The sequence below is a fragment of the Zingiber officinale genome, chromosome 1B (genome assembly GCF_018446385.1).
Source record: "Zingiber officinale cultivar Zhangliang chromosome 1B, Zo_v1.1, whole genome shotgun sequence".
NCBI classification, from domain to species: domain Eukaryota; kingdom Viridiplantae; phylum Streptophyta; class Magnoliopsida; order Zingiberales; family Zingiberaceae; genus Zingiber; species Zingiber officinale.
In genome coordinates, this window is record NC_055986.1 from 139,803,795 (window position 1) to 139,828,593 (window position 24,799).

The following is a 24,799-nucleotide window of genomic DNA, read 5'->3' on the forward strand; positions in this document are numbered from 1 at the left end:
AACTTGAATGACAAAGTCTTAGCACTGATCACTCGGTTCAAGTTAGTCTAAATCTGTCTCAAACGGGCGAACACAAGCAATTTATCAGGTATTCGTTTTCTCATAAACCATTTTTAATTAAAACTAAGCGTTTCCTTATTTGAGTTCATAAACAGCAAAGTTAACAGCTAATACATGCAAAATCAAACGCAGAAACAGTCTTGTTTATTGACAATAACATGAACATATCTAGTAGATCATCTTAGCTTGGCTTCAAGATCCTAGTCTTTGTGGTGGCCAGGCAACTTCTCCTTAATCTTCTCCATGAATCCCTTCTTCTCGTGCTCGTGCTCTCCCTCCTCCTGCTTCTCCTTCTCCTCTCCGCTCTTGTGAGCACCCGGTAACTTCTCTTTGATCTTCTCCTTCAGCCCCTTCTTCTTCTTCCGCCGTCCTCCCATCCCATCATCCTCAGACTGCACTCACGCACGCAAGCGTGTCAAATTCCTACACATTAATCTTTAATCAATGGAAATAGTTAAATAACAAATATGTGCTTACTGAGCTGGAGCTGGAGCTACCGGAGCGGTGGAGTATGCCGGTGAGTCCGGCGCCGCGGTGGTGCTTCTCCTTTCCGGCGCCGATGCCGTAGCCTTGGTTGACGGGGAGGGGGTTTCCGTACTCGTCGATGCGGATGGGGTTACCGTATGAGTCGGTCTGCGGGATTAAGTAGCCGTGCTCGTCCCTCTTCAGGGCCGGCCCTGAGGCATGTCACCGGGGGCGACGGCCAAGGGCCCTCGATTTTTAGGGGCCCTGAATTTGATATACACATATAATATATATTATATATAATTAGATTGTTTTAATAACCCCAAAAAAATTATTGGATTATTTTAATAAAGGTCTAAGAAAAAAAAGAAGAAAGGTAAATGATCATTTTTTTCTCTTTCCAAGATTTTTACAATTCTTTCTTCATTAATTTGTTTATAGAAGTCATAAGACTCCAAAGAGTAAAGTATGAATCATAAATGTTAATTTTCTCTTTTCTTCTCCTTTGAATCTCTTCTAATTAAATTAGAAAAGTTTATTCTCCAATTGAAATTTTAGTTTTATCAATATCATCACTGATCAATATATAAACTTACAACGTAAGTTACCTACTTATCTATATTTTTTTTTCTTATTATCGATATTCAATATTGATTTTTAATATTGTACTAGAGCCAATATTTTATGATTTTTCTTATAAATTTGAAAGACTTAAAATAAATCATCTCAATTTTAATTATCATAGAATAGATTATATCGATTGCTTCAAGCATAAACCAAGTTTTATTGTTCTTTAACTATTATTTTCACTACTTATGTTTGTTTCATTATTAGCTTTATTGCTGGTTTTGTGTGTTTTATTTTTACATTTGAAATTGGTAGTATAAACATGTTTTCAAAGAAATATTAACCTTGGAGTCAAAAAAGAAACAAAAGATAAAGAGTGGAACAAATTATTAAAACTCACAAAGGTATTCTTTGTAAGTTTTATAAAGCTAACTCTTCAATTGAAGATTCAATTGATGAATTACAAGAAAAAAGTTAAAAAGAACTAAATGATTATACAACAAATGAACAACAATTGAATAATCAAGAAGAATTAAATGATAATACAATCAATGAACGAGAAGAATCGAGAGAAAATGATGATTATAAACATGCAACGAATGAGCAAGAAGAATTGAGAGAAGATGATGATAATGATTTGCATATAAATTGGTTGACAATTTTATGTATCGAAAATGAAGTGTTAGAAAAATTTGATTTTGAAAATCTTATTGACGATTTTACTTCTCAAAATGCTAGAAGATATAGATTTTTCAATGATTATTTCATAATTATTTTTTTATATTCATAGGTATTATACTTTTTGGAGAAATATAGGAAATATATTTTGTACGATGTTGTACTTTTTGAAGAATCTTGAGAAATATATTTTGTATGGAGTTTATCATATTTTAAATAAAATATATTAATTTCAAGTTTTTCTATTAAACTGTATTCAAATTGTACGTTAGTATATATTTTTTTTCCTATAGAGAACCCTTTTCTCTTTTCGCCCAAGGGCCCCAAAAATTCAGGGCCGGCCCTGTCCCTCTTGTACTCCATCGGCGATCGAGCTGAACAAACACGTCTGTATTTAATTCCTCTTGTGCCTGTGCGTGAGAGATTTGCTCTATAGAGATGGTGCTATAAATACTAGAGCGGGGCTACGTGGGCGGTTGGTCGCTTGCACACGTGTGAAGCGGTGTGAGCTGCCGTCGAGCTGCGCGGGGCGGTGGCGACCCCTGCTGAAGGCGGTTTCTCCACGTAAGGGAAATGTTGATATGCGTGCGGGAAATCTTATTAAAAAAAAATCAATTAAATTTTGTTATTGATATCGACAACAAAAATGACCATAGGGTCGTATTCCATAATCTATATATCCAACTTTAAGACGCCATTCCCAGTGAGAGAAAAAACAAGTCCTTTTCTTGATGTAGAAACAGTCCAATAATATTAGAAACAAGAGGCAATTCAAATAACAAAATTGAGTTTTCAGACAGACAGACTGATTAGGCAAATTTGGCCCCAACAAAGTAAGATGGCTATTCTAGATGAAACTTGGGCATACAGGTCCCTTTGATATGCCAAGGCGAATTTCCATGCCATGATGCATGCGGGATGACAATGCTCAAGAGGTCTCCGGAATCTACAATTGTAGTTTTACCTCAGTACAATTATTAGAACATTAGGCGTTCTTTGTTTTTTTTTTCAACAGAAAACAATCAAGCAATTGTATAAAAACAATTATTAATTAGCACACAGTGGATTAATGAACAAGGACAAGAAGGATGATACATTTTAGTTGTGATAGCTTTTTATTCACAGGACAACGGAAATCACAAAATCTTCTGCTTTCGTGATCATAATTCTTTCTTCCTTTGTCAAAAATTACTAATATATAACCTAGGAAATTACTCAAACTCTTCAAAACCGTGATTTTGTATAATCTTCTTCATATAAATGATTATAAGATAAAATATCTTTCAAAATTTATCTATATCTAACCGGGTTAGGAATATTGAGACATTTAGGATGAATGCTATTATCTTTTTATTTTAAGTTTTTTTAATTGGCATTAAGTATCATAACGGATCCAGTCTTACAAAAATTTCTCACCGACCATTGGCAAATTGAAAAATGCTCATGAAAAACCATCCGAACGATGAACGTTCTTTAATCCATTTTTCACTAAAGAAAAAATTTCCTACAATGTACTATAGTGGTGATCCAAACTTTAAATCCCTTGATTATTTACCGGAGAACCCTAACCATTCCACCATTGTAAGTCAAATTGTCAAAAAATAACAGGGGAAATATGAAGTCCCAAATGAGCTAGAACAGGATGACGAGTGCCAAAATCACTAATGGTGATCTCAAAAATAGAGCGATAATACAGATTACTGATCAAAGTAGAGAATACTTCAACAGCCTCAACACACAAGACAATTGTTGTTAGTGGTCTCTTTTTTCGAAACCAGAAGGTAGACATCTAACTAGACGGACATCGTGCGCGAGTTCGAAAACCAATGGATACAAAGTCACTGGACACCGAGTCACTGCTAACCAATGTAGCATCCCAAAACCTTGAATAGCTTTTGGGATGGGGATGACCGCACTGTAAAATTAATCAATTAACCCTTGGGCCTGGCTAAACTTCTTGGCAATTGGCACTGACGCATGAGCTGCAACAGGGACTTGGCCTTTCTCTGCGCTCTGTTAGTTCCACTTCTCTCTATCTCACAGATATGCTCGTACGCACCAAATTGCATCAACGTCGACGTGAAGGAAGAATCGTGTGAACCCAACTCGAGCAGCACCGCGACTGCACATTCCTTGGTCTTCGAGTTGCCCTCCTTGATCAACTGCACAAGTTTCTGAATGAACGAACGCTTCTCTATCACGCCGCGCCCTTCAGGACGCGATGCGAGAAGAAGAAAAATCGAGAGCGCTTCGTCCTCCATGCTGAGGTTCTTGTCGTCCAGCAGCGTACGTAACGGAGTCATTATTCCCGCTTCAATGGCTCTGACTTTGTTTTTGCAGTTCAGAAGCAAGTTAAAGAGTGCGGTGGCAGCATCTTTCTTCCCTCTAATGGTGCCATTCTGTAGCAGGTCCACCAACGGAGGGATGCCGTTCATGCTTCCTATCAACTCCTTGTTCTCGTCGAGCATTGACAAACTGAACAAGGCCGCGGCCGAGTTCTCCTTCCCCCCCACCGTGCCAATCTTGAGAACCTCTACTATCAGTGGGATCGCGTCTTCTTTGGCTATTAGTCTCTTGTTCAACTCGTCGATGGACAAGTTTAGCAGGGCCGTGACCGCGTGTTCTTTCAACTTTGAGTCGGGGTAATTTAGGAGGCTGACGAGGGCAGGTATTCCGCCATGTTTGGCGATCGCAACTCTGTTGTCGGGGTTCTCTTTGGCCAACGAACGGATCCGCTTCACCGCCTTGCGTTGCACATCGAGATGAATGCTTGACAATTGCTCGACCAGGGAAGGGACATCATCCTTGCCCTCCAAGCAATCGGAGTCCTCGATCTGTTCGCGCTTCAACAGCTCGATCTTGTTCTTCTCGCACCAATTGATAATCACGTTCCGAAGAGCGTAGTTGGAAGTTAGTGAAAGATGAGCCAAATTTTGCCTGGTCTTGGGGCATGCTCGATGGCCTGCGTCCAGCCATTTCTGTATGCTTCGTCGTTCGTACGTCTACAAGCCAAAAACAAGTTTTTGAATTCGATTCGAACTCCAACGAGAATGCAGCAGCAGTACCTGTCCTGTTGCGACTATCACCGGATCCATCATGATCTCCAAAGTAATGGGACAGAGGAAATCACTGGGAATCATCAAGGAAGGGCACTTCTCCAGGTACTTGGGCAAGGTGACATCATCCAAGCCATTGCTGTCTTCGATTCCAGAAATTTGCTTAAATTTGTTGAGCAGATTGATGATCTGTTGGGTGTTTTCACCGCTCTGCCCGCCTCTTTCTTTGATGAGCTTCTTGATGGCCATCGTTTCTGCCCTCAAATCTGGGAGGGTCTGCAGCTCTAGATTCTTGGCGAGTCTTTCAAGTATGGCACCATCGGCATTTCGATTTTGCTCCTGGGGGAGTAACACCATTAGATCCATCGCTAATTCCATGTCTTGTGTGTCTGTTTTCCTCTTGGCCCTCTTCAATTGCACGCTCATTAGCTCAACCTGTAAATAAAATTAAGAATAAAAAATGGGATTTTGTCACGAAGATGAAGAAATAGAGAAAGGAACAGGACAGGCAATCCTACTTGTTCCTTCACTTCATCTGTAATGCCAAGCTGCTCGTACGGCATGTCATCCAGCGATTGCTTGATTTTTTCGTAAACCATGTGAAATCGTCCCATCATAGCCTCGCTCTCCAACGCCTAAGAGCGAATACGAAGAATTAGGAAAAGGGGGGAACAAGTAGGAATTAGGGCAAGCAGTGATCGAACCAGATAGATCTTGCTGCCGTCATGGCAGCACCGAAGCAGCTTCCGAGCGGAAGTAAAGGCCTTGTGGAGGCAACAGAGCCGATCGTATGCCGCGTCGGGGATCGGATCTTGGAGCTCCTTAATCTCCTCTAAGAATGGGACGACCAGCTTCATCCGGCGCACGAGGTTGAAGCACTCCTTCCGCTGCAACCGGCGATAGTCCCCGAAGGAGGAGGCGGATTGGATCATCTCCAGTAGCTCCTGGATCAGGTCGTCCACATCGTGCTCTCGTGGACCTGCAGCCTCCTCGTCGAGGACTCTTCCTCCTTGATCAACCCCTGGGACGGGGGTCTTCTCCATGGCCAAAAGATCAGGGTAGGGATCAGGCGGAGGCGCAATGAATCAAGGACGGGGGAGGGAGGACGAAGGGGGAGAAGAAGCTTAATCGGACGCATGGCTTCAGAGAACTTCGCGGGGGAGACGATGAAGCAAACGAGGAATGGCCACAAATCTTGTGTTTTCGCTTGCATTTTGCCGCTACAAAAACGTAGTCCGCGCGTCGGTCGATCATTTGTCCGCGCGTCGGTCGATCAACGGTTCTGATAATTATTTGCTCACCTATTATTCTTCCCGTTATTAAGAATAAGAACTACTAATTAGTTATTAATAAAGTAACCTATATATATTAACATAAAAGTAGTCTTGTTGGTTAGGCCATGTGACTTTTATATGGAAACTTAATCCTTGCGGCAGCACTTTTTTCTTTTTTACAAATTTTCATATATAAAAAAATCAAATAAATCCATCGAACCGACAGTTTGAACCGACAATTAACCTTCTATTCGGCAATTAAACATGGGCTTGCCCGTTGACCCGAGTCCAGCTAGGGATTAGCACTACTTCCTAAAATAGAAATTTCGGATATATTATATTTAAGAGCTTATGATACGTTTAAAAAAAATCTCAATCAAGGAATGAAGGATAGATATATAAATTCATAATTTATCATTTTTTTTATTTCATCATTTTATATATCTATCTTTAAATATTTCATTGAGATTATATCATTTTTTTTTTATATTTAGTGAATTTAAAAACTTTTGATATTCGTCCCATCTATGCTTTTTAATTTATTCCGATGAATATTTTCATAAAATCAAATCTACCTGGATTAATTAAATCATAAAAATAGATACCTAAATTATCAATAAAAAAACAAAATTGATCTTTTGCAACTAATATCATCTTCATTGAAGAGTTACGTGGGTGCAAGGGAGGGAAACACCTACGGCTGAGATCGTACCTGTCCAATGACATGAGTGCCTGTTTCTATCCCGAGCATCAAATATTTTTTTATTAAGTAGTGTTTGAGAGAACGCTTACTTATTTAAAATTGATTCTTATAAAAATTATTTTTAAATTAGTTAGAAGTTAAAATATAAAGTGTTTGGAAATATAAGTCAAAAATTAATATAAGATAAAGTTTGAGTGTTTGATGAATAATTATTTTTAAATTAAATTTTTAATTAAATGATAATAACATCCTTAAATTATATAAATTAATTTTTTTTAATTATCTAAATATAATTTTGATACATCAATAATAATAATAATAATAATGTGTTTATATAATAATTATTATATTTTGAATATTATATCAAAATTATTTTTTTATAACATGAATGTCGAAAAAATTGTATAAAATTAATAAAAATAAAAACATAAAAATGACAAAATTTATATAAATACATAAAATATGTATAAACAATTCTAGAAATCTAATATATATAAAAAATATAAAACATTATTTTAAAAAATAAATACTTAATAAAATATGATTATTAAGAGTGGGGTGACAATTATGTAACATGATAAATTTATTAAAGACATAAATTATTATTGAAGTTTCATGGACTATCTAGTGAAAATCCCAACAGACATCTGTAAGATTTGGAGATGGTTTGTTCTTCATAGAACCTACTTGGCATATCAGAAGATGATGTTAGACTTAAAGCATTTCCTTTCTCAGTAGTAAATTCAACAAAAGATTAGTTGTATTGTCTCCCACCCAACTCTATCACCAGCTGAATCGAGATGAAGAAATTATTTTTAGCGAGGTTCTTTCCTGCTTCTAGGATTGTAGCTATTCGGAGGAGTATTTGTGGAATCCAACAATTCACAAGAGAATCATTTCAAGAATATTGGGAGAGATTTAAATGACATGTTGCTAGTTGCCCTCAACACTAAATAAACGATCAACTACTGATTATGTACTTCTATGAGGGATTGTATCCCATGGACAGGAGTATGGTTGATGCAGCTAGTGGTTTTATTGTAACGACCCGACCCTTTTTTGGCATCTTGGGCGGCCCTTGTGGCGGCCCTTATGTCGTCGGCCCATTTGGCGACCTCTCATGTCGTCGACCGACGACCCTTTTGGCCGTGCCGTTACTCACTAGGACTTTCCACCCCTGGCCAGTGGATTTTTGCCTCCCCCAGGATTCGAACTCTAAACCTCCAGGCTTAAGTATTAGAGTTTATGAATCCTGGTAGCCAAGTGAGCAGCTCTAGTTAACAAGACATCTACTCAGGCCAGAGAACTTATTGAGATTATGACTGTAAATTATCAGCAGTATGAGACTAGATCGATGATTGTTAAAGATGTTAATTCCTTTGCCAGTGTATTCTGGACCAGGATCCAGTGTCACCAGCCTGATCCTCAGTATTATCAGACTCATTAGCAGGACATGTATAATTATTTGCAGGATTAGGGTTTGGGAACACACAACAAGGGACTTCTAAGTGGCCCCAGTATTACTAGCCTTACTTTCAGCACCATTAGCCTGAACAGCATTTTAGGGGGCAGTCACAACTATTTTGGTAACTTCAAGAAACATAATTTTAGGAAAGAACACATTTATCGACACAGTTACAGTTACTATCAGATCAACCTACTGCATTAATTCCTGAGGAGATGAATTATAGAGTTTGTGATATTCCTGACTTTAATTCTACTACTTTACATGGCTCTTCTAGTTTTTTATATCATGATGTTGTAGTTGATTTTGATATTATTTTTGTTGATGATATTGTTGTTCCAGATAGTCTTGATGTTGCAGGTATAGGAGATGATGATGGAAGTGTAGGGGAGACCCAAGAATCGCTTCCAATGACTATTTTACCATTTGAGCTAGTTGAGTATGTTATTTTACTTAGTGACAATGGAAGTATAAGGGAAACTCAAGAATCACTTTCGTTGATTGTTCTTGATCCAGAGCTAGATCTTTTACCTGATCAAGATGATGTCACATTCATTGTCCTAGAGCCTCCAAGTACCTTTGAATATGGTAAGGATAATATTTCTTCTGAATCTTTAGCAAATTTCATGGAGGTAATTCATTTTGATTGTAGTGGATGTGATATATCTCTTGATTTATGTTCTGTTGATTTTGATATTGTTTATAGCCCATCTCACACAGTATGCATGCAGGAATTGCATCATCTTTTTAGTGCATAGGATTTCTTCAGACATTTCATTTGCATCACATAAGCATGCATTCTATCACTTGAAGAAAGCTCTAACTCTCTATGCAATAATGAAGTTTTTGGAGTGGACATTCCATCTGAACCGTCTTCAACCACTGGAGAAAATTTTTAAGGAGACGTTGGTGGAGGGTGTAGTCCTCGCTTCACTTACATTCATTCCACTTCCAGAATGACTTCTGGAACTGAATCGACTCCGACCGCCAGAAAATCAGGGGAGTCTGTTCCATCTTACTTTCTCTTTGTCTTTCTGTTTGTATATATTTTTTTACTTTATTGCTTTATTTGCTTTTACTTAGTAGTTCATTTTTTTAGTTTGTCATAATAAATTTCCTATGCGTGCATCTTAGAAATTGTGAAAGTTAGTTAAATTTGATTATCGAATTTGATGATTTATTGTCATGATTGGATTCTTAGATTGCATGTGGTTACAACTTGATAATGGATTCTATGTTGGTAAATTGAGATGATGATTTTTGATATACTTAGTGAGGATATTTTTAAGCCAGTAGTTCCTATTGATGTGTGTTGCATTCGTGGTTAATGTTACTCTAGAACTTGCTTAATTCTTTTAAAACCACATTATCATATGTTTGCATAATTTTTATGAAGGTTATCTCACTTTTTTTTATCCATTTCTTTTGTTATCACATGTTTCTTGAATAAAATCCATATCATTTCTGATATCATTATTTTCTCTCTTCATTTATTTCCATTTATTTCACTCTTACTCTCTTAGGATGTGAATATTTTTGGATGTTACATGATAAGTGTTTTGCCTGAGACGGACAAAAATTTAAGTGTTGGGGGAGAGAAATAGCTTAGTAGAATTTAGGGGAAGCATAGGTGAACCATATTGGATCATCATAGGTGAACTATGTTTTGTATCTTTTTATTTGAGCTATTATTGATGTGTAAGGAAGTGCATAACATGTTAAAAAAATAGAAATAAAAAAAAAGTGAAAAAAGTCGAATAGAAATGGAAAAGAAAAAAAAGAAAATGCTTTTGACATGTTGTGTCATTTTTGTATTCATGTATGATAGAGTTTTTTGGAAGTGACAATCTTGATTGTAGCAACATTTAGATTCCATTGTATATTATGAATGATTTTTATTGAAACACTATAATAGAAGTTGTCTGTATATTTATTGGATTTGTGAAAAGCTAGTTTGGTGCTTTGATATTGTGTCATTTCATACGCCTTTGTTGTAAAAATTTTTGTGAGTGACAATTTTTACTTTAACAACATTGAGATATTATTGAATATTATGAGTGGATGTTTATTGAAAAGTTATAGTAGAGGTTGTTCACATTTTATGAGTTGTGAAAAGATAGCTTGGGAGTTTGGATGTACTACTTTTTGGGCATTGTTTACTTGTACTCATCTATGTAACATTCCAATATATCCATGTCTTCCACCATTACCTTGCTTAATCTTTTTTATTGTTTTTCTTACACTATCATTTGCTTTGATTCATGTTTCCCTTGCATTTCAAATAATGTCTTCATTATTTTATTGTGCACTCTTATGTATATAGTGATAGGGATTAGAAGCAAAGCAAGCTTATGGTAGTGCATAAATCATGAGTAGCTTCAGTGAGCTCTACTATTGCATGTACATGAGAGGAGAGCCACCATTACTTACCTTGTGAGGTTATTTCGTTATCATTTTTAGTTTATCTAGTATGTATTGAAATTATCATGTTTGTCAATTAGTGTATGAATTGAATCCATGAATATTTGAGTCTTTGAGATTTGACAATCCTAGGTAACTTTCTTTTCACTATGTTCTAAAGCATGATTGAGAATTGCTAGGGGAATGTAATTTAGTTATTTTCTTTTTTTTGTTGATTTGCTCGAGACGAGCAAGAATAAATGTGGGGGAGTTGATAACTAGCATTTTGATGCACTATTTTGGCTCTTATACTTAGCATTTTTACCCTTTCGTATGTTTAATTCCGCATTTATATCATGTTTTGCGAGTTGATATCTATTTAAAGTTTTGATATAATTTTTCTTATATTTTCTAGGATTTTATCTAAAAGGTGCAACTTGTTTTGTAGGGAAGCATCTAGACCATTAATCAAGATCAAATAATCCAAGGGTTCATCAAGAAGTAGGGCTCCAATTCAATGTAATTCCAAGTCAAATTTCAAAAACCCAACCCAATCCTTAGACCACTCTTAAAGCCCAATTCCAAAAGCCTAATTTCATCCTCTTAATGAATCCAGATCCCATCAACCAAAACCAAGCCTGAAACCCATTAAGAAACCTTACCTTTTCTCATGCGGACGACACAGTCCCGATCCGTTCTAGGCTTCGTGTTTCTTCCTCGCGCGGCTAGGGCTCGCGATCCTCAACGCCTCCCTCTTCTTCTCTCTTCCTCACCACCGTTCGGTGGCCCTTCTTTACTTTCTTCACTGCCACCGGCCGGCCATCCATAGCCCACCACTTCCTCTTCTAGATTTCAATCGGCGACGACAGCGAGAATCCTTGCTAGAAGCTGTGAGCGACGGCAACGAGCATCCACCTTGCCGGAGGGGTTATCCGGCAAGATCCTTCACCTTCCGGCGTTCTTCGTTCACTTCTTCCTACTGGGGTTCAGGCGGCAGAGGCAGAGCAGCGGCAGCGGTTCATTCCAATTCACAGCGCCTTCTCATAGCCAATCAACTTCCATCCGAGGGGGTTCTTCGGTGGAGGATTAGTTTCATCCTCATCGTGTCGAAGCTAGCAGCAAGTCCGACAGTGAACTATTGTTCACCGGAGTTCAGGGTTCAATCTTCGGGACTTCGTGTGACGACGAGGGTAATCCTTGGTATCGAAGTGGAAGTGTGGATTGTGGTTTAGTTAAATTAGTTTTATTCATGTTAATGTTAATTAATTTTGTCAATTTGCTTGTGTTGATGCTTCGTGTTGAATGCTTGTAGCCCCCGGGGCTATGGTGCAGTGGCAGAGCATCTAGATTGGCACCCAGACACTCGCTGTTCGAGCCCCAACTATGACGAATTTGCAGGAAATTTTCCTCCAAATGGGGTACGCAACTAAAGGATGCTGAGCTCTTGGGCTGCCCACTGCGAGCGCTTCCCGATTTACCCTAGTAGCCAGTGGAAAACTTCCGTGGGGTTGAGCCGATCATCCCAGGCTTGACGTTACCTAACCTGGTTAATCATTTTATTTTGTTGAATGCTTGTAGCAAATTTAATCTTCCATGTTTACTTTGCACTTATTTGGTTCAACTTAATTCATGTCTACAAAGTGTTCGATGAATTGCTTCAACCATTAGTTATGTTCAATTTGATATATTTTACTTTATTTAATTCTTGCTTGTCTTGTTCTTCCAATTTCATTAAGTTCTAGTTTTGATTGAATGCAATTAGGTTAGGTTAGATTAGATTTCTTTAATGCTTTAGGGTTCGTTAAATGCTTACTTTATTTCATGTTGCCTTTTATTTTCTATAATTGTAGTTAGGTTAGATTTAGCTTTATTACTTGCATTGTCTTTCATTTATTAGATTAGGTTTCATTTAATGCTTTGTTATTTTCTTCCTTAGTTTAATTGTGTTAATGGTTAAACCATAACGTAGAGTGACAATGCATTGTGAATTAATTGTTGACACTTAGTTAGATTTCATTCCAGCACTAGATTAATTTCTTACTTACTTTGTTTTTCATTTGTTAGATTTAGAATCAAAATCTAAAACCCACATTTCTATATTGAAAACCCTAAAAATAAGAATAACATACGATCCTAAGTTTATCAATTACCGTTACATTCGTTAGCGGACGACTCAAGTTATTTCTATGCTACATTAGCGTAGGAGGGGTTTGATGCTTCATTGTATGATTTCCAATTCACAACAAAATTATGTCATAATCAGTGACTCGGCAACTCTAACACTCGACCACCTCGGTACTCTACAACTCGATAGCTCACCCAAGGTAACTCAACCATATCAAGAAATTAAACTTTGTCATATAAGACAGTGCAGTCTTTCAAATATATCAGTTATTCCAAATAATTCATCCTTCTATACTTGATTGTCTTAGATTATCAAAGTAAGTCATTTTAACAAGTAAATTTAAAATTAATTTCATATAATTACAATTTAACAAGTTAACTCTATCTCCGGAAATCTAAGAAATCTTTCATTAAAAAATCACACACTAAAATAAATAAATTATTTTTTCCCTTGTTTTTACAATCAAATAGGTAAAATAAACCTAACAAAATAACTAAACAATAATAAATCACAGAAATAGAGAAAAATATATAACAACACATATTTTTAATGTAAAAAAGTCTCAACTCGAGAGAAATTATGGGACCTGATCTACTGATCAAACTTAATTAGTATAGATCCTTCTCCAAAAAATAATCAGAGAAAATATCTTGAATTCAATATAATATAATATATATATATATATATATATATATATATCTTTATCATGCAAATTCATATACAACATTTTACGGTTTGGACATCCGACAGTCCAACATCCCTATTCACAAAAGTGAATCGGGACGTCAAAAAAATACTCATGGACAACCCTCACAGATCCAAACATCCGTGTCTAGGCGCCCGGACGCCCCGACTCAAAAAAGGGAATCGGGACGCCTAGGCAAGGCATCGTTGGACATGTGAAAGACACCTAGGAGTGTATAAAGTAAAGGTGTGCAGAGTATCAAATCTTTCTCTCTATATATACGAATTTTTTAATTTGCACATCCTTATCCTACGTACTCCTGAACAGGAGTACGCCCCTCACATATCTGGACATCCAGATGCCTATCTGAGGGTCTCAATTCAAATAAAAAGTGAATCAAGATGTCTAGATAGGACATTCGGGTGCTCGATGTATATAAAACGTGAGAGGGACCGCAACACTACATATTGTCGAGAGCAATAATTGGAAGTAGAGCATCTCAAACTCGAAATTGTGATCCAGTGTTGGACACGGATCAGAAACTGAAGTGGTCACTACTAATCACTAATTAATAAGAAAATACGAACACTTCAACTTCCACCTAACAGTGTGTGCATATTAATGCCCGTGACTTCTCTTTCACATTAAATGACGACCAACTAAAATTCATCTACGTTTGTTATTTTCAAGCTCCTTAAATCAAGGCTACTAGTCCAATCAACCTTATCATATATGCACTAGAGCCTTCATGAACCCATCTCCCCTAGTGATTCATCATCCATGTATCAAACGAATTACGTACTCCCCAGCATTATTGTTGTCATTCTGTTCCTAATTCTGTTTCGAATTCCAATCACTATATCTCAAGAACGTCCACCAATCCCTGCCGTGCTCGTCTTCGGCGACTCCATCGTCGATCCAGGAAACAACAACATGCTCATCACACCGGCCAGGGCCAACTTCCCTCCTTACGGCAGGGACTTCCCAGGACACGAACCAACAGGAAGGTTCAGCAATGGAAGAATCCCTCCAGATATCATAGGTGATCGGGAGATCATCAATTCACTCTGCATTAATTTCCATCCGCCACTGCTCCGATCTCTCCTTATCATCTCCATCATCTCTATTCTATCGCAGTTTCATTGCTCAGAATTAAAGATCTTTTGCCCCCTTACCGTGCTCCTGACTTGGAGAACCAAGAGCTGCTCACTGGAGTAAGCTTTGCATCTGCTGCTTCAGGCTTCGATAATCTCACAGCTACAGTGCCGGTAGGTGCATGCTGCACTACATATATTCAACTTACACAGAAGACAAGATCATATATATCGATCGCCAAAAACAAAAACCAAAGACATGCATTTTAACATCATTTTCATCTTATATACATAGAAAGTCTTCTCGTTGTGGGATCAACTGGAGATGTACAAAGAGTATAAGAGAAAGTTGATAGCCATTGCAGGTGAAGCAGCGGCAGATGCCATAATAAGAGAAAGTGCTCATGCGATATTCTCTGGGAACAACGATATCTTGACCACATACTTCTTTACCACTATTAGACAAAGGACCTTCGATCTGCCTTCCTACATCAACTACCTGGTTAATGCCGCCGGCAGCTTCGTAAACGTATCTGTCTATATATATATTTGACACAGTACGAGTAATTGCCAGTTAATTAGCTCTATGAATATAATTAATGACGTTGTATTTATCAATATTGATTCAGGAATTATACAAATTGGGAGCTCGAAGGATTGTCGTAGCAGGAGTGCCTCCCCTGGGCTGTGTGCCGGCGGCGAGGACCGTCGGCGGAGGAGAGAATAGAGACTGTGTCGAGACTTACAATCAAGCGGCCACCTTGTTCAACCTTGAGCTATCCAGGAGCTTAGAGCAACTCAATGTGGATCTTTTCGGAGCTCGGATCATTTACTTGAACATCTACGATACCGTGATGGATCTCATTCAACATGGCTCGGATTATGGTAAGAGTAACTGCATGGATGACTTTTATTATCATCTTAATTTTACTTTATGATTTGTGTTCTTTTGTTTTTTGTTTTTTGTTTTTGGTAATATTAATAATTCTTAGGGTTTGAGGAAACGACAAGAGGATGTTGTGGGACTGGAGAATTGGAAGCTTCAATTTTTTGTAATGAGTTTAGCCCGTGTACGTGCCCAGAATCAGAGACGCATAAGTATTTGTTTTGGGATGGTTTTCATCCGACGGAAAGAGCATTCCGGATCATCATTACAGCTCTGCGGTCGCAGTTCATGCGTGTGTTGTGATAGAATAATTTATATATTATATGCATCATTAATTGTGATGTATAATATCAAAATTATTATGAATTTTATCTAGTATTAATCGAGATATAAATTATGAATTATATGCGGTATTATGAATTATTTGACTCTTTTTATTAATGACTATTATTCCTTAAATCTGTGAATATTTTAATCCATTTTATTTTTTTTCTACATCATTTCTCATTTACTTTTATATTTTAATTCTCAAATTTCAATCATATTCATCCTCAATTTAATTGGAAACATAGAGTTAACTCTCTTATAATTAATGATAAGAAAAATATTAAGATTAAGGGTTAGTTTTTAAAGGATTGGAAAGATAGACCGTTCACGTGCTTGGAACCAGAGACGCACATGCATGGTTTTGTGACGGTTCTCTTCGACAGAAAGGGAATTCCAGATGAGATCCACTAAAGGGATTATATGCTTTTATTTGCTGAATTTGTAAATGTTTCTCAATGTTGCAAATACACTGGTTGAGCATCTGAATCTCTGTTCAGTGGAGCCCGACTCAATCTCGCTTGAACAATTTTATTTTATTTTTGTTTTTATTTGTTAAAATAATAAAATTTTAGACTTCAAAAAAAAATACTTTGATAATATTTTAGATTTTTTTTTTAAAAAAAAGAGAGGTGAGATGAAGCGTCCTTTTAGAAGAAATAAAATTTTGTAATCGCAAATAGAAAAATTGTTACTCTTTTCATTTAACTACAATATTATTATTTTTGGTTAGAAGATGAGTATTCTGTCAAATAAACAGCAGTGTAAAGTTTGAAGTTACTTTTGATTATTTTAAAATTCGAATGGTCTCTTAAAAAATAAACTAGTTTAAAGTTACTTTTAGATTATTTTAAAATTTGGATGGTCTCTTAACAAATAAACCTACACGTGGTTGAGCAAAATGAAAAATTTCCATAAAAGTTTATAAGGACACCTAATTGTGTAAGAAAGCTTATTAAACCACGGTACTCCGCGTCTAGGGTTTCATCGGCTCTTCCTTTCCCCTTACTTTGCGGGACAGGCGCCTCATCGCTACCTCCATGGCGAAGGCGATCACGCTGAGGAGCTCCGACGGTGAGGTATTCGAGGTCGACGAGGCGGTAGCCATGGAATCGCAGACCATCAAGCACATGATCGAGGACGATTGCGCCGACAACGGCATTCCTCTTCCAAACGTCACCTCGAAAATCCTATCGAAAGTTATCGAGTATTGCAAGAAGCACGTCGAAGTCTCCGTCGCTACTGCCTCGAAGACAACCGATGACGCCTCCCGGCTTGACGAAGATCTCAAGTCCTGGGATTCAGAGTTTGTTAAGGTCGATCAGGCCACCCTATTTGATCTTATACTGGTGAGATCTCTGGTCGTTTCCTCTTCTTCATTGCTTCTTATTGCATTCATTGATAGATACGTGTCGCTCGTTAATTGATGAACTCAGAGATGCACCTCTGTTACCTGCGTTTGCGTATACTTATTGATCTCTTGTGATCCGTAATTTTGATGGAAATAATAGTTTCAAGAGCATTAATTATCAGCCAAATAAACCAACTATGATATATGACTACATAACCTTGATAAATTATATAACCTTGATAAATTATGGTAGCAAGACTTTCTTAATTTTGAAATCCATTTCATCCATGTCTTTCAATAACGATGCAGGAAATTTTATATACTATATTTTTGTTTAATCCAGCATCTTAGTGAAATAGATTTATTTAGAAAAATAAATGTGATGAATGTGAATAACTGCATGAGATATGATATGAATGGAAAAGTGAGTGCAAGCGTTCCTTTATATGTAATTTGTTTTTTTTTTAATTTCTGAATATTTATGAAGTTTAATAGTTCTTGAGGGCTTATTTTTTTGCTGCTTCTGTACCACTAGTGGTTCACCCGTCTGTAATATATTACTTGAAGGAGGCCAAGTATTTGCTGCATGAAATTGAACTTTTTCTGTGCTCTATAGACTTATGTTGTGATACTTGGTCCTTTTAAATTTTAGATGAGAACGAGGTCACTACTATGAAACAGTGACAGCTAAGATTTGTTAGTTTTGAAGTCCATTTCATGCATATCTCTCACTAATGATTGATGTAATTTTATCTTCATTATATACAATGTTTTTGTTTAATCTAGCATCCTAATGATATGAACAGAGAAGTGAATGTGACAATTAGTTTTATTTTTTTTCACGTCTGGTTATAAAGTTTGATAGTTCTAGAGGCTTTGTAATTATTTCTTATGGATACAACTGTTGCCTTCAATTAGAATAACATGATCATTTGAAATGTGTTTCTGACATGTTTTGATATCTAAGATTATGCTGCTGCATTTGTAACACTAGTGGCTCACCCTTACATGTTTATGTTAAGACTTGAGGAGGTTAAGTAACTGCTATATAAAATTTGAAATTGTTGAACGTATGCTACATTTAGATTGAAATACCTAACTACTATACAACCATAATCAAATATGATATCTCATGCTTATATGCCTAAGCATGTGTACTCAAATACTGCATGTGCACAGTTCACTAGATCTATTGCAATTGCATGCATTGTCATTTTAAACCTCAAACATAATGCACTGTTGGGGAATCAATGAAAAATGTAATTAGTTGGAATCTAATATAGTTAAATGCCTTAACCTCCTATACAGAAGCAGTATTAAAAAGTTTCCAAGTAGACCAAAACATTAGTACACAAAACAAAGGTTGAGAGAGTTTCTTTGCCTTGACAACCTGTTTATACTGGCTGTAGCTGTAATGTATTTAATACAAAATTTGGTTTGTGATTGTCGAGGGAATAATTCATTGCAATTAACTATGTGAAAACGAGGTTATTGTACAATAACAGTTCCAAGAGTAATATAATAGGCAGTACATGCTAGGATGTTAGATTAAAAAAAAAGCCAATTCTAGGAAATTTGACATGCCTGCATAAATTAGTTTTCTACTGAGATAGTGTGTCACCTAGGTCATACAATATGTTTTTTTTTCATTCTGAGATTTGACTTAATATATAGGTGTTTCATTGTAATTGGTCTTTCTTGTTTTATTTTTTTATTTGAGTCTGCAACCCTTATTACCAAATTAAAATATAGTTTCATTGTTATTTAGCTTTAGTTTTTCTATGTTTGGACTGAGAGATTTGAAAATACAGGTTGCTCTATTTTTTTATCATCTTGTTTGATCTATACCTGTTTGTTTGTAGTCTTGACTAGTGATTTCCATTATTCTAAAATAACTAAACAGGATCTTACTTTAGTAATTACAACACATTCACACTAACAAGGCTCTTGTGATTTCCTCAAGCAATGTGACCTTTTCCCTGTTGAATCACTTAATACTTCAAGTAACATAGATTATACCCCATGTTTTATGTTGAGTTTCAGACTTGGTCATGTCTGGTCAATCCAAATGTATTTTTAATAAATAAAATTCAAATATTTAACTGAATATATTTTTTTCAAAAAATTATATTGAAAAATGTTTTAAAAGCTAACTCAATGTAATATGGCCTAAACTGAATTGAATTTAAAAAATAAAGAAAAATTTATTCAAGAGATCCTGGTAATTTTTTTGTTGAGCATCGGTTTGTCATATTTTTTAACAACAAATTGAATTTCTTAATATGGCTTTTAATAATCTATCATTTTAAGTATACATTGTTTTATGCTTGTTGGCAGCGGTGGGCATATTACCTACTAGGATATATCACTTGGTATTGGCCAACAATTTTAGCCGTGCCTGAATTACTTAATGATGATCTCTTAGTTATTCATATTCAATTTAAAGGTTTAATGTAAGGATTGAATTCTTGAACCAAGCCAGGATTTCAATCCCCAAATGGCTGAAGACAATGTCGCCAATATGCCGATATTGGTGTTGGAGTTGTGCTGAAGGTGTAGGGGGCACCGAAGTTGGAGGAAGAGGAAGGAGAGTAGGAGGGTCAGAGGTGTGCCGAAGGAGGAAAAGGGACACCTATGCCTTAGGAAGAGGAAGAAGAGTTGGAGTCAGATTGGTGTTGGAGGTGTGCCAAGGAGGAGAAAGATGGTGCTAGTGTTAAAGGAAGATGAAGGAGAGGAGGAAGAATGCTGGTGTTGGAGGAAAAGGAAGATGAGGAATAGGAGGTGAGGAAGCCTACTTGCAATGGAGCCAACATTGGAGTTGACGAAGTTAGGATTTTGGTTTTGATGCGGAGGAGGAAGCCGCAATGGAAGCGGAGAAATGTTTGAGTGTTAAGGAAGATGTTGACAATTTCTAGATTTTGTATGCCAGTCAGCAGGTGGAACAAAGTGTTTCACCCTTCTTGATCAGCACATGGCTTGAGCCTTTAAATGATGTTCAAATGATTGCCAATCATTTTGTTTTTGTGAAGTTGTTTTTGTTGGCGTTCTTGAAAAATGTTCTTTTTTCACATTTGTCTCGTGCATAATTTTCCATTCTTATCAACCTTGATCACTTTGGATGTTTGATAGATGCCCTCCATAATTGTTCATTTGCCATCTGTATTAGTTGCATTTTTTTTCCATTTAGGTCCAGCATCTCATTAGTCTCCTGCTGTTTCACTTTCTCATGCTTGTTCAGTTTGAGGGGCTGTTCATAGTATCCAGCTTGTCTAAATTTACTTGCAGATCATTAATGAAATCAAGAGCGGCCTGGGTATGTTGAACTATGATAAATTCAAATTAAAAGAAAATCAAACACGATTCATACATCAATAAATTATAGTAGTTCCTACTTTTAAGCATCACTTACCAAACAAGTATGAGGTACAATTGCTGTTAGAGTTCCACCTGATAGGATTTTGCGATGGAGTGACTCAATTTGAGTACTTTTAAGCATTACTGGCCAAACAAGTAATGAGGTACAATTTTGTCTTCTATGAACGTAGCTATTCTTCTCCTTTTATATAGTATGCAAAGGTGTTGGCTTTGATTGTTTATTTGGATTCATGTGAAGATGCACACACCTGAATTTATTCTTTTATTTAACTGCATCCTAAGATGAAACCTTTTGTAAATTTTTCTCTCCCAATTAACTGCTTCACAATGACTTGGTGAGTAGGTCGCCAAGCAACCACCTTGGCTATTCTCTCTGTATTTTTTTTTTCTGATTTTAATTGTGTTCTGTATTTTCAGGCTGCAAACTACCTGAATATAAAAGGGCTTCTCGATTTGACTTGCCAAACTGTGGCTGATATGATCAAGGGAAAGACTCCTGAAGAAATCCGCAAAACATTTAACATAAAAAATGACTTTACTCCAGAGGAAGAGGAAGAAGTTCGAAGGGAGAATCAGTGGGCCTTTGAATGACAGGCAATCTTATTTCGTAAGACGTTTTGATCCTCAATTGAACTCTTTTATGACTGTGGTACTGGTAATGTTTATTTTGAATTTTCTTGTAGTGTTGGGTTCTAGGACGATTGAAACTGAATGCCCAAAGACTTTACATTCTCAATGATAGTGTCATATGATGATTGAAACTAAATAATTGCCAACAGACTGGATTTTATATCAGGAACTGTTTTAGGTTCTCCGATTGTTTTTTCCCCTTAAATTGGACCGATTGATACAACCTAGCAGTGTATATTAAACCAGGCGTTGAACTGGATCATTGACTGAACTTGAGTTAGTGTAGTTTAGGATTGATTACAAAATCATTTCCCCCTCGAGGTATCACGAATTTAGTGTGAACTAAAAAAAGTAAGTATGCTAGTGTTGTGCCTACGCAGTTAATCATATGAGACAATGGAGTCTAAACATATCAATTTCCGGTGACGAAATAATGTGTATGAAAATAACTTGATGCGTTTCTAGGAGGTATAAATTTTTTAATGAATGATGTAAGGGGGCGTTTGGTTTAGGGTAATAGGAGTGGGGAATGGGAATGAGAATCATTAATTCCCATTGTTAATGTTTGGATTATAGGAATAGGAATACAAATAAGGGAATGAATCCTTAAAATTGGGTAATGACTCATTCCCATATACCTCCCCTTCAATGAGCCATTACCCTATTTTCATCAATCAAAATATTCTCTTATTCCAAAAATACCCTTGACTTAAAACTAAATTTTTCTCCATTAATATCAAATATCAAAATATATTTATTTATTTTTTCTTTCATATCACTTATCTCTCCTTATTCTCTCTCATTATATTTTCTCTTTCATCATTTTATCACACACTTTCTCTCTCCTTAATCTCTCCTATCACACTCTTTCCTCTTTTTTTTTCTCATTACACTTTCTCTCTCCTCAATCTCTTCCATCGCACTCTCTTCCTTCTTTTGTTCCTCATCACACTTTTTCTCTCATCACACTTTCTTTCTCCTCAATCTCTCCCATCACACTATCTTTTCTCTTTTTTCTCATCACACTTTCTCTCTCATCATACTTTCTTTCTCCTCAATCTTTCTTATCACACTTCCTCCTTTTTTCCTCAACACACTTTCTCTCTCATCATACTTTCTTTCTCCTCAATCTTTCTTATCACACTTCCTCCTTTTTTCCTCAACACACTTTCTCTCTCATCATACTTTCTTTCTCCTCAATCTCTCTTATCACACTTCCTCCTTTTTTCCTCAACACACTTTCTCTCTCATCACACTTTCTCTCTCATCATACTTTCTCTCTTCTCAATCTCTCTTATCACACTTACTCCTTTTTTCCTCAACATACTTTCTCTCTCATCATACTTTCTCTCTCCTCAATCTCTCCCATCATATTAACTGTTCTTTTTTCTCTCACCATACTTTCTCTCTCCTCAATCTCTCTCATCACACTCTCTCTCTCCTCATTTTTTCTCACTATATTTTTTCTCTATTCATCCTCTCCTATCATACTTTCTCTTACATCATATTTTCTCTCATCATGCTCTCTCCAATCACATTTTTTTTTCATTTTCTCTCATCACACTTTCTCTCTCTTCATTCTTTCTTATCACGCTTTCTCTCTCATAATACTTTCTCTCTCATAATTCTCTTTTATCATATTTTTTTCTCACATTCATCTTTCTCTCACATCTAATTTTTTCTCTTATTTTCCTTTAAGGGTAAAAAAGGAAACTTTGATTTATTCCGATAGAAGATATACAACTAACCAAACATTACTTTTAAGAGTGATATCCATACTCATATTCATTCCCATTCCACAATATAATGATTCCCATTTCGATTCCTATTCCTAGGAAAGAACCAAACGCCCCCTAAGTTCTGTTTTTGCCATCAATGGACAATACATCACTCAAGCTTGACCTTGCGACATAAGGATCGACGGTATAGATTCCCTCTGCTGAAGCCTAATTGCATTTCGTATATTCCTGTTTTCAGAAGGCTATTTATGACGATGGCGGAATCCATCCCATTCTTCCATTTGCCATTGCATATGTCATAATCAACAGACATCCCTGTCTTTAGCATTTGGCTGGCTAAATAAACGCTCAAAGAGAACTTTTTTTTCCCTAAATTAGCAATACATATCAAGGTTATCATAGTTTATAATGCCAAGAAGATGGTGTATGACATACATTACAAAGTGTAAATACCATCCCCATTCTCTCCTTACAGATCACCGTGCGTGCATCTCCAAACAAGAGAACGACCGTAGCCCGACTTCCAGAAAGAGTGTCACCGACATGCAAATTCCTAAAACAGAACAATTGCTCAGAACATACATAAAAAATCAGCGAAAATTCAGAATATATAAGCAACGTGTGTTCTTCATTTTCCTTTCACCTAATCCGAAGCCTGAAACTTCAAGATGTATCGAGTGTTCGTGGATTCGTATCGAGGAGATCCCAGACAGCATCGTGGAATACAGACATGCTAAGAGTCAGTGGACCTTTAAAATTACTATCAAAAATATTTAGTCTAATTGTTTGAAAAAAAAAGGTGTCTTTAAACCCTAATCGTGATTTCTGGCAACCGGAATGGATCGTCTTTCCCTTGATCCATGAACGGAGGCCGTGTTGTGCAGATGATCCCTTCTATGCCCCGGCTCCGCCGCCATCCCTCCTCTCACATCCCTCTTCGTCTCTCTCTCTCAGACTCCACCCCCTCCCCCTCCTTCCCGTGCCTCCCGCATGTGGCGCCGCCCGTCGCAAAACTGAAGCTGGCGAACATTCGATGCTGTGTATTGGAAAGCTGTGGAGGAACTGGCCGGATCTCCGATGAGGCATAACTCCGTGCTCAAGGACAGTCAGGAAATCTTATACGATGGGGACGAAATTTTTTTAGATCTTACCCCTCCCCCTCCTTCCCGTGCCTCCCGCATGTGGCGTCGCCCGTCGCAAAACTGAAGCTGGTGAACATTCGATGCTATGTATTGGAAAGCTGTGGAGGAACTGGCCGGATCTCCGATGAGGTATAACTCCGTGCTCAAGGACAGTCAGGAAATCTTATACGATCAGGACGAAATTTTTTTAGATCGTAAGAGCATCGTGGATGCTCTAGTGTTAGGCCATCTGCAACGCGGCGTTCACGTCGCGTTATAACGCAACTGTGCGTTTAACGCCGCGTTGCAGATGACAACGCTTGAACGCGGCGTTAAAACGCTTGAACGCGTTCAAATATTTGAACGCGTTCATGCAGGCCCATCCCATGTGAAATTTTTTTTTTTTAACAACGGCTAGTGCAACGGTCTTTTTAAAATATAAATGTTTAAATAATGACTTTTTAAAATAACAGTTTTACATTTTTAAATTAAAAATTAAATAACGGTTAATTATTTAACGGTTACTTTTAACGGCTAGTTTAAAATTTCGACTTTAAATATTCATCCATATGTGCACATATTTTCATTCTCACTCATTACTCTTTCAATTTTACTCTCTAAATTCTCTCACCATCTATTTTTTTCAAATTCCTACCATCTTATTTTCTATCCGAAATGGATGAAAATAATAGGACATTTTTTACAAATTTCTTGAATTCTACAAATAACTCGCAAGAATATTCATCTTCCCAAAATCCATAAATTCCACCAAATTATCAATACCCATATTCATTTCCCAAT

The 24,799-nt window shown here is 36.7% G+C and overlaps 4 protein-coding genes across 4 annotated transcripts; 2 read left to right on the forward strand and 2 right to left on the reverse strand.

Moving 5' to 3' along the window:
* Positions 1-110: 110 nt before the first annotated feature.
* On the reverse strand, positions 111-3,350 carry LOC122042738 (dehydrin Xero 1-like). Its single transcript, XM_042603038.1, has 3 exons — positions 3,326-3,350; positions 538-737; positions 111-452 (listed from the first exon to the last, which is right to left on the reverse strand). Exons 1-3 carry the CDS (start codon positions 3,348-3,350, stop codon positions 261-263), a joined length of 417 nt encoding a protein of 138 aa, XP_042458972.1. The 3' UTR covers positions 111-260.
* A 70-nt stretch (positions 3,351-3,420) lies between these two features.
* LOC121982198 (U-box domain-containing protein 15-like) lies at positions 3,421-6,030 on the reverse strand. Its single transcript, XM_042535160.1, has 4 exons — positions 5,531-6,030; positions 5,345-5,461; positions 4,836-5,261; positions 3,421-4,772 (listed from the first exon to the last, which is right to left on the reverse strand). The coding sequence occupies exons 1-4, from the start codon at positions 5,867-5,869 to the stop codon at positions 3,702-3,704; spliced, it is 1,953 nt and encodes a 650-aa protein (XP_042391094.1). The 5' UTR covers positions 5,870-6,030; the 3' UTR covers positions 3,421-3,701.
* Positions 6,031-14,216: 8,186 nt separating this feature from the next.
* Positions 14,217-15,871, forward strand: LOC121982208 (GDSL esterase/lipase At5g42170-like). The gene is made up of 5 exons (XM_042535172.1): positions 14,217-14,520; positions 14,616-14,746; positions 14,868-15,101; positions 15,202-15,457; positions 15,565-15,871. The coding sequence occupies exons 1-5, from the start codon at positions 14,259-14,261 to the stop codon at positions 15,759-15,761; spliced, it is 1,080 nt and encodes a 359-aa protein (XP_042391106.1). The 5' UTR covers positions 14,217-14,258; the 3' UTR covers positions 15,762-15,871.
* An 854-nt stretch (positions 15,872-16,725) lies between these two features.
* Positions 16,726-21,303, forward strand: LOC121982216 (SKP1-like protein 1). Its single transcript, XM_042535183.1, has 2 exons — positions 16,726-17,131; positions 20,926-21,303. The coding sequence occupies exons 1-2, from the start codon at positions 16,823-16,825 to the stop codon at positions 21,097-21,099; spliced, it is 483 nt and encodes a 160-aa protein (XP_042391117.1). The 5' UTR covers positions 16,726-16,822; the 3' UTR covers positions 21,100-21,303.
* Positions 21,304-24,799: the final 3,496 nt, after the last annotated feature.

What these genes read in the sequence shown, in the direction of transcription:
- LOC121982208 (XM_042535172.1), top strand. Translation starts at nt 14,259, where the DNA reads ATGTATCAAACGAATTACGTACTCCCCAGCATTATTGTTGTCATTCTG. An exon ending in AATCCCTCCAGATATCATAG is followed by an intron (nt 14,521 to 14,615) that starts GTGATCGGGAGA and finishes ATTCTATCGCAG; the next exon opens with TTTCATTGCTCAGAATTAAA. An exon ending in CCGCCGGCAGCTTCGTAAAC is followed by an intron (nt 15,102 to 15,201) that starts GTATCTGTCTAT and finishes ATATTGATTCAG; the next exon opens with GAATTATACAAATTGGGAGC.
- LOC122042738 (XM_042603038.1), bottom strand. Translation starts at nt 3,350, where the DNA reads ATGGTGGAATGGTTAGGGTTCTCCG. An exon ending in GGAATGGTTAGGGTTCTCCG is followed by an intron (nt 738 to 3,325) that starts GTAAATAATCAA and finishes GACATGCCTCAG; the next exon opens with GGCCGGCCCTGAAGAGGGAC. An exon ending in GTAGCTCCAGCTCCAGCTCA is followed by an intron (nt 453 to 537) that starts GTAAGCACATAT and finishes GCGTGAGTGCAG; the next exon opens with TCTGAGGATGATGGGATGGG.
- LOC121982198 (XM_042535160.1), bottom strand. Translation starts at nt 5,869, where the DNA reads ATGGAGAAGACCCCCGTCCCAGGGGTTGATCAAGGAGGAAGAGTCCTC. An exon ending in ACGGCAGCAAGATCTATCTG is followed by an intron (nt 5,462 to 5,530) that starts GTTCGATCACTG and finishes ATTCGCTCTTAG; the next exon opens with GCGTTGGAGAGCGAGGCTAT. An exon ending in CAGATGAAGTGAAGGAACAA is followed by an intron (nt 5,262 to 5,344) that starts GTAGGATTGCCT and finishes TTTTATTTACAG; the next exon opens with GTTGAGCTAATGAGCGTGCA.
- LOC121982216 (XM_042535183.1), top strand. Translation starts at nt 16,823, where the DNA reads ATGGCGAAGGCGATCACGCTGAGGAGCTCCGACGGTGAGGTATTCGAG. An exon ending in CCCTATTTGATCTTATACTG is followed by an intron (nt 17,132 to 20,925) that starts GTGAGATCTCTG and finishes CTGTATTTTCAG; the next exon opens with GCTGCAAACTACCTGAATAT.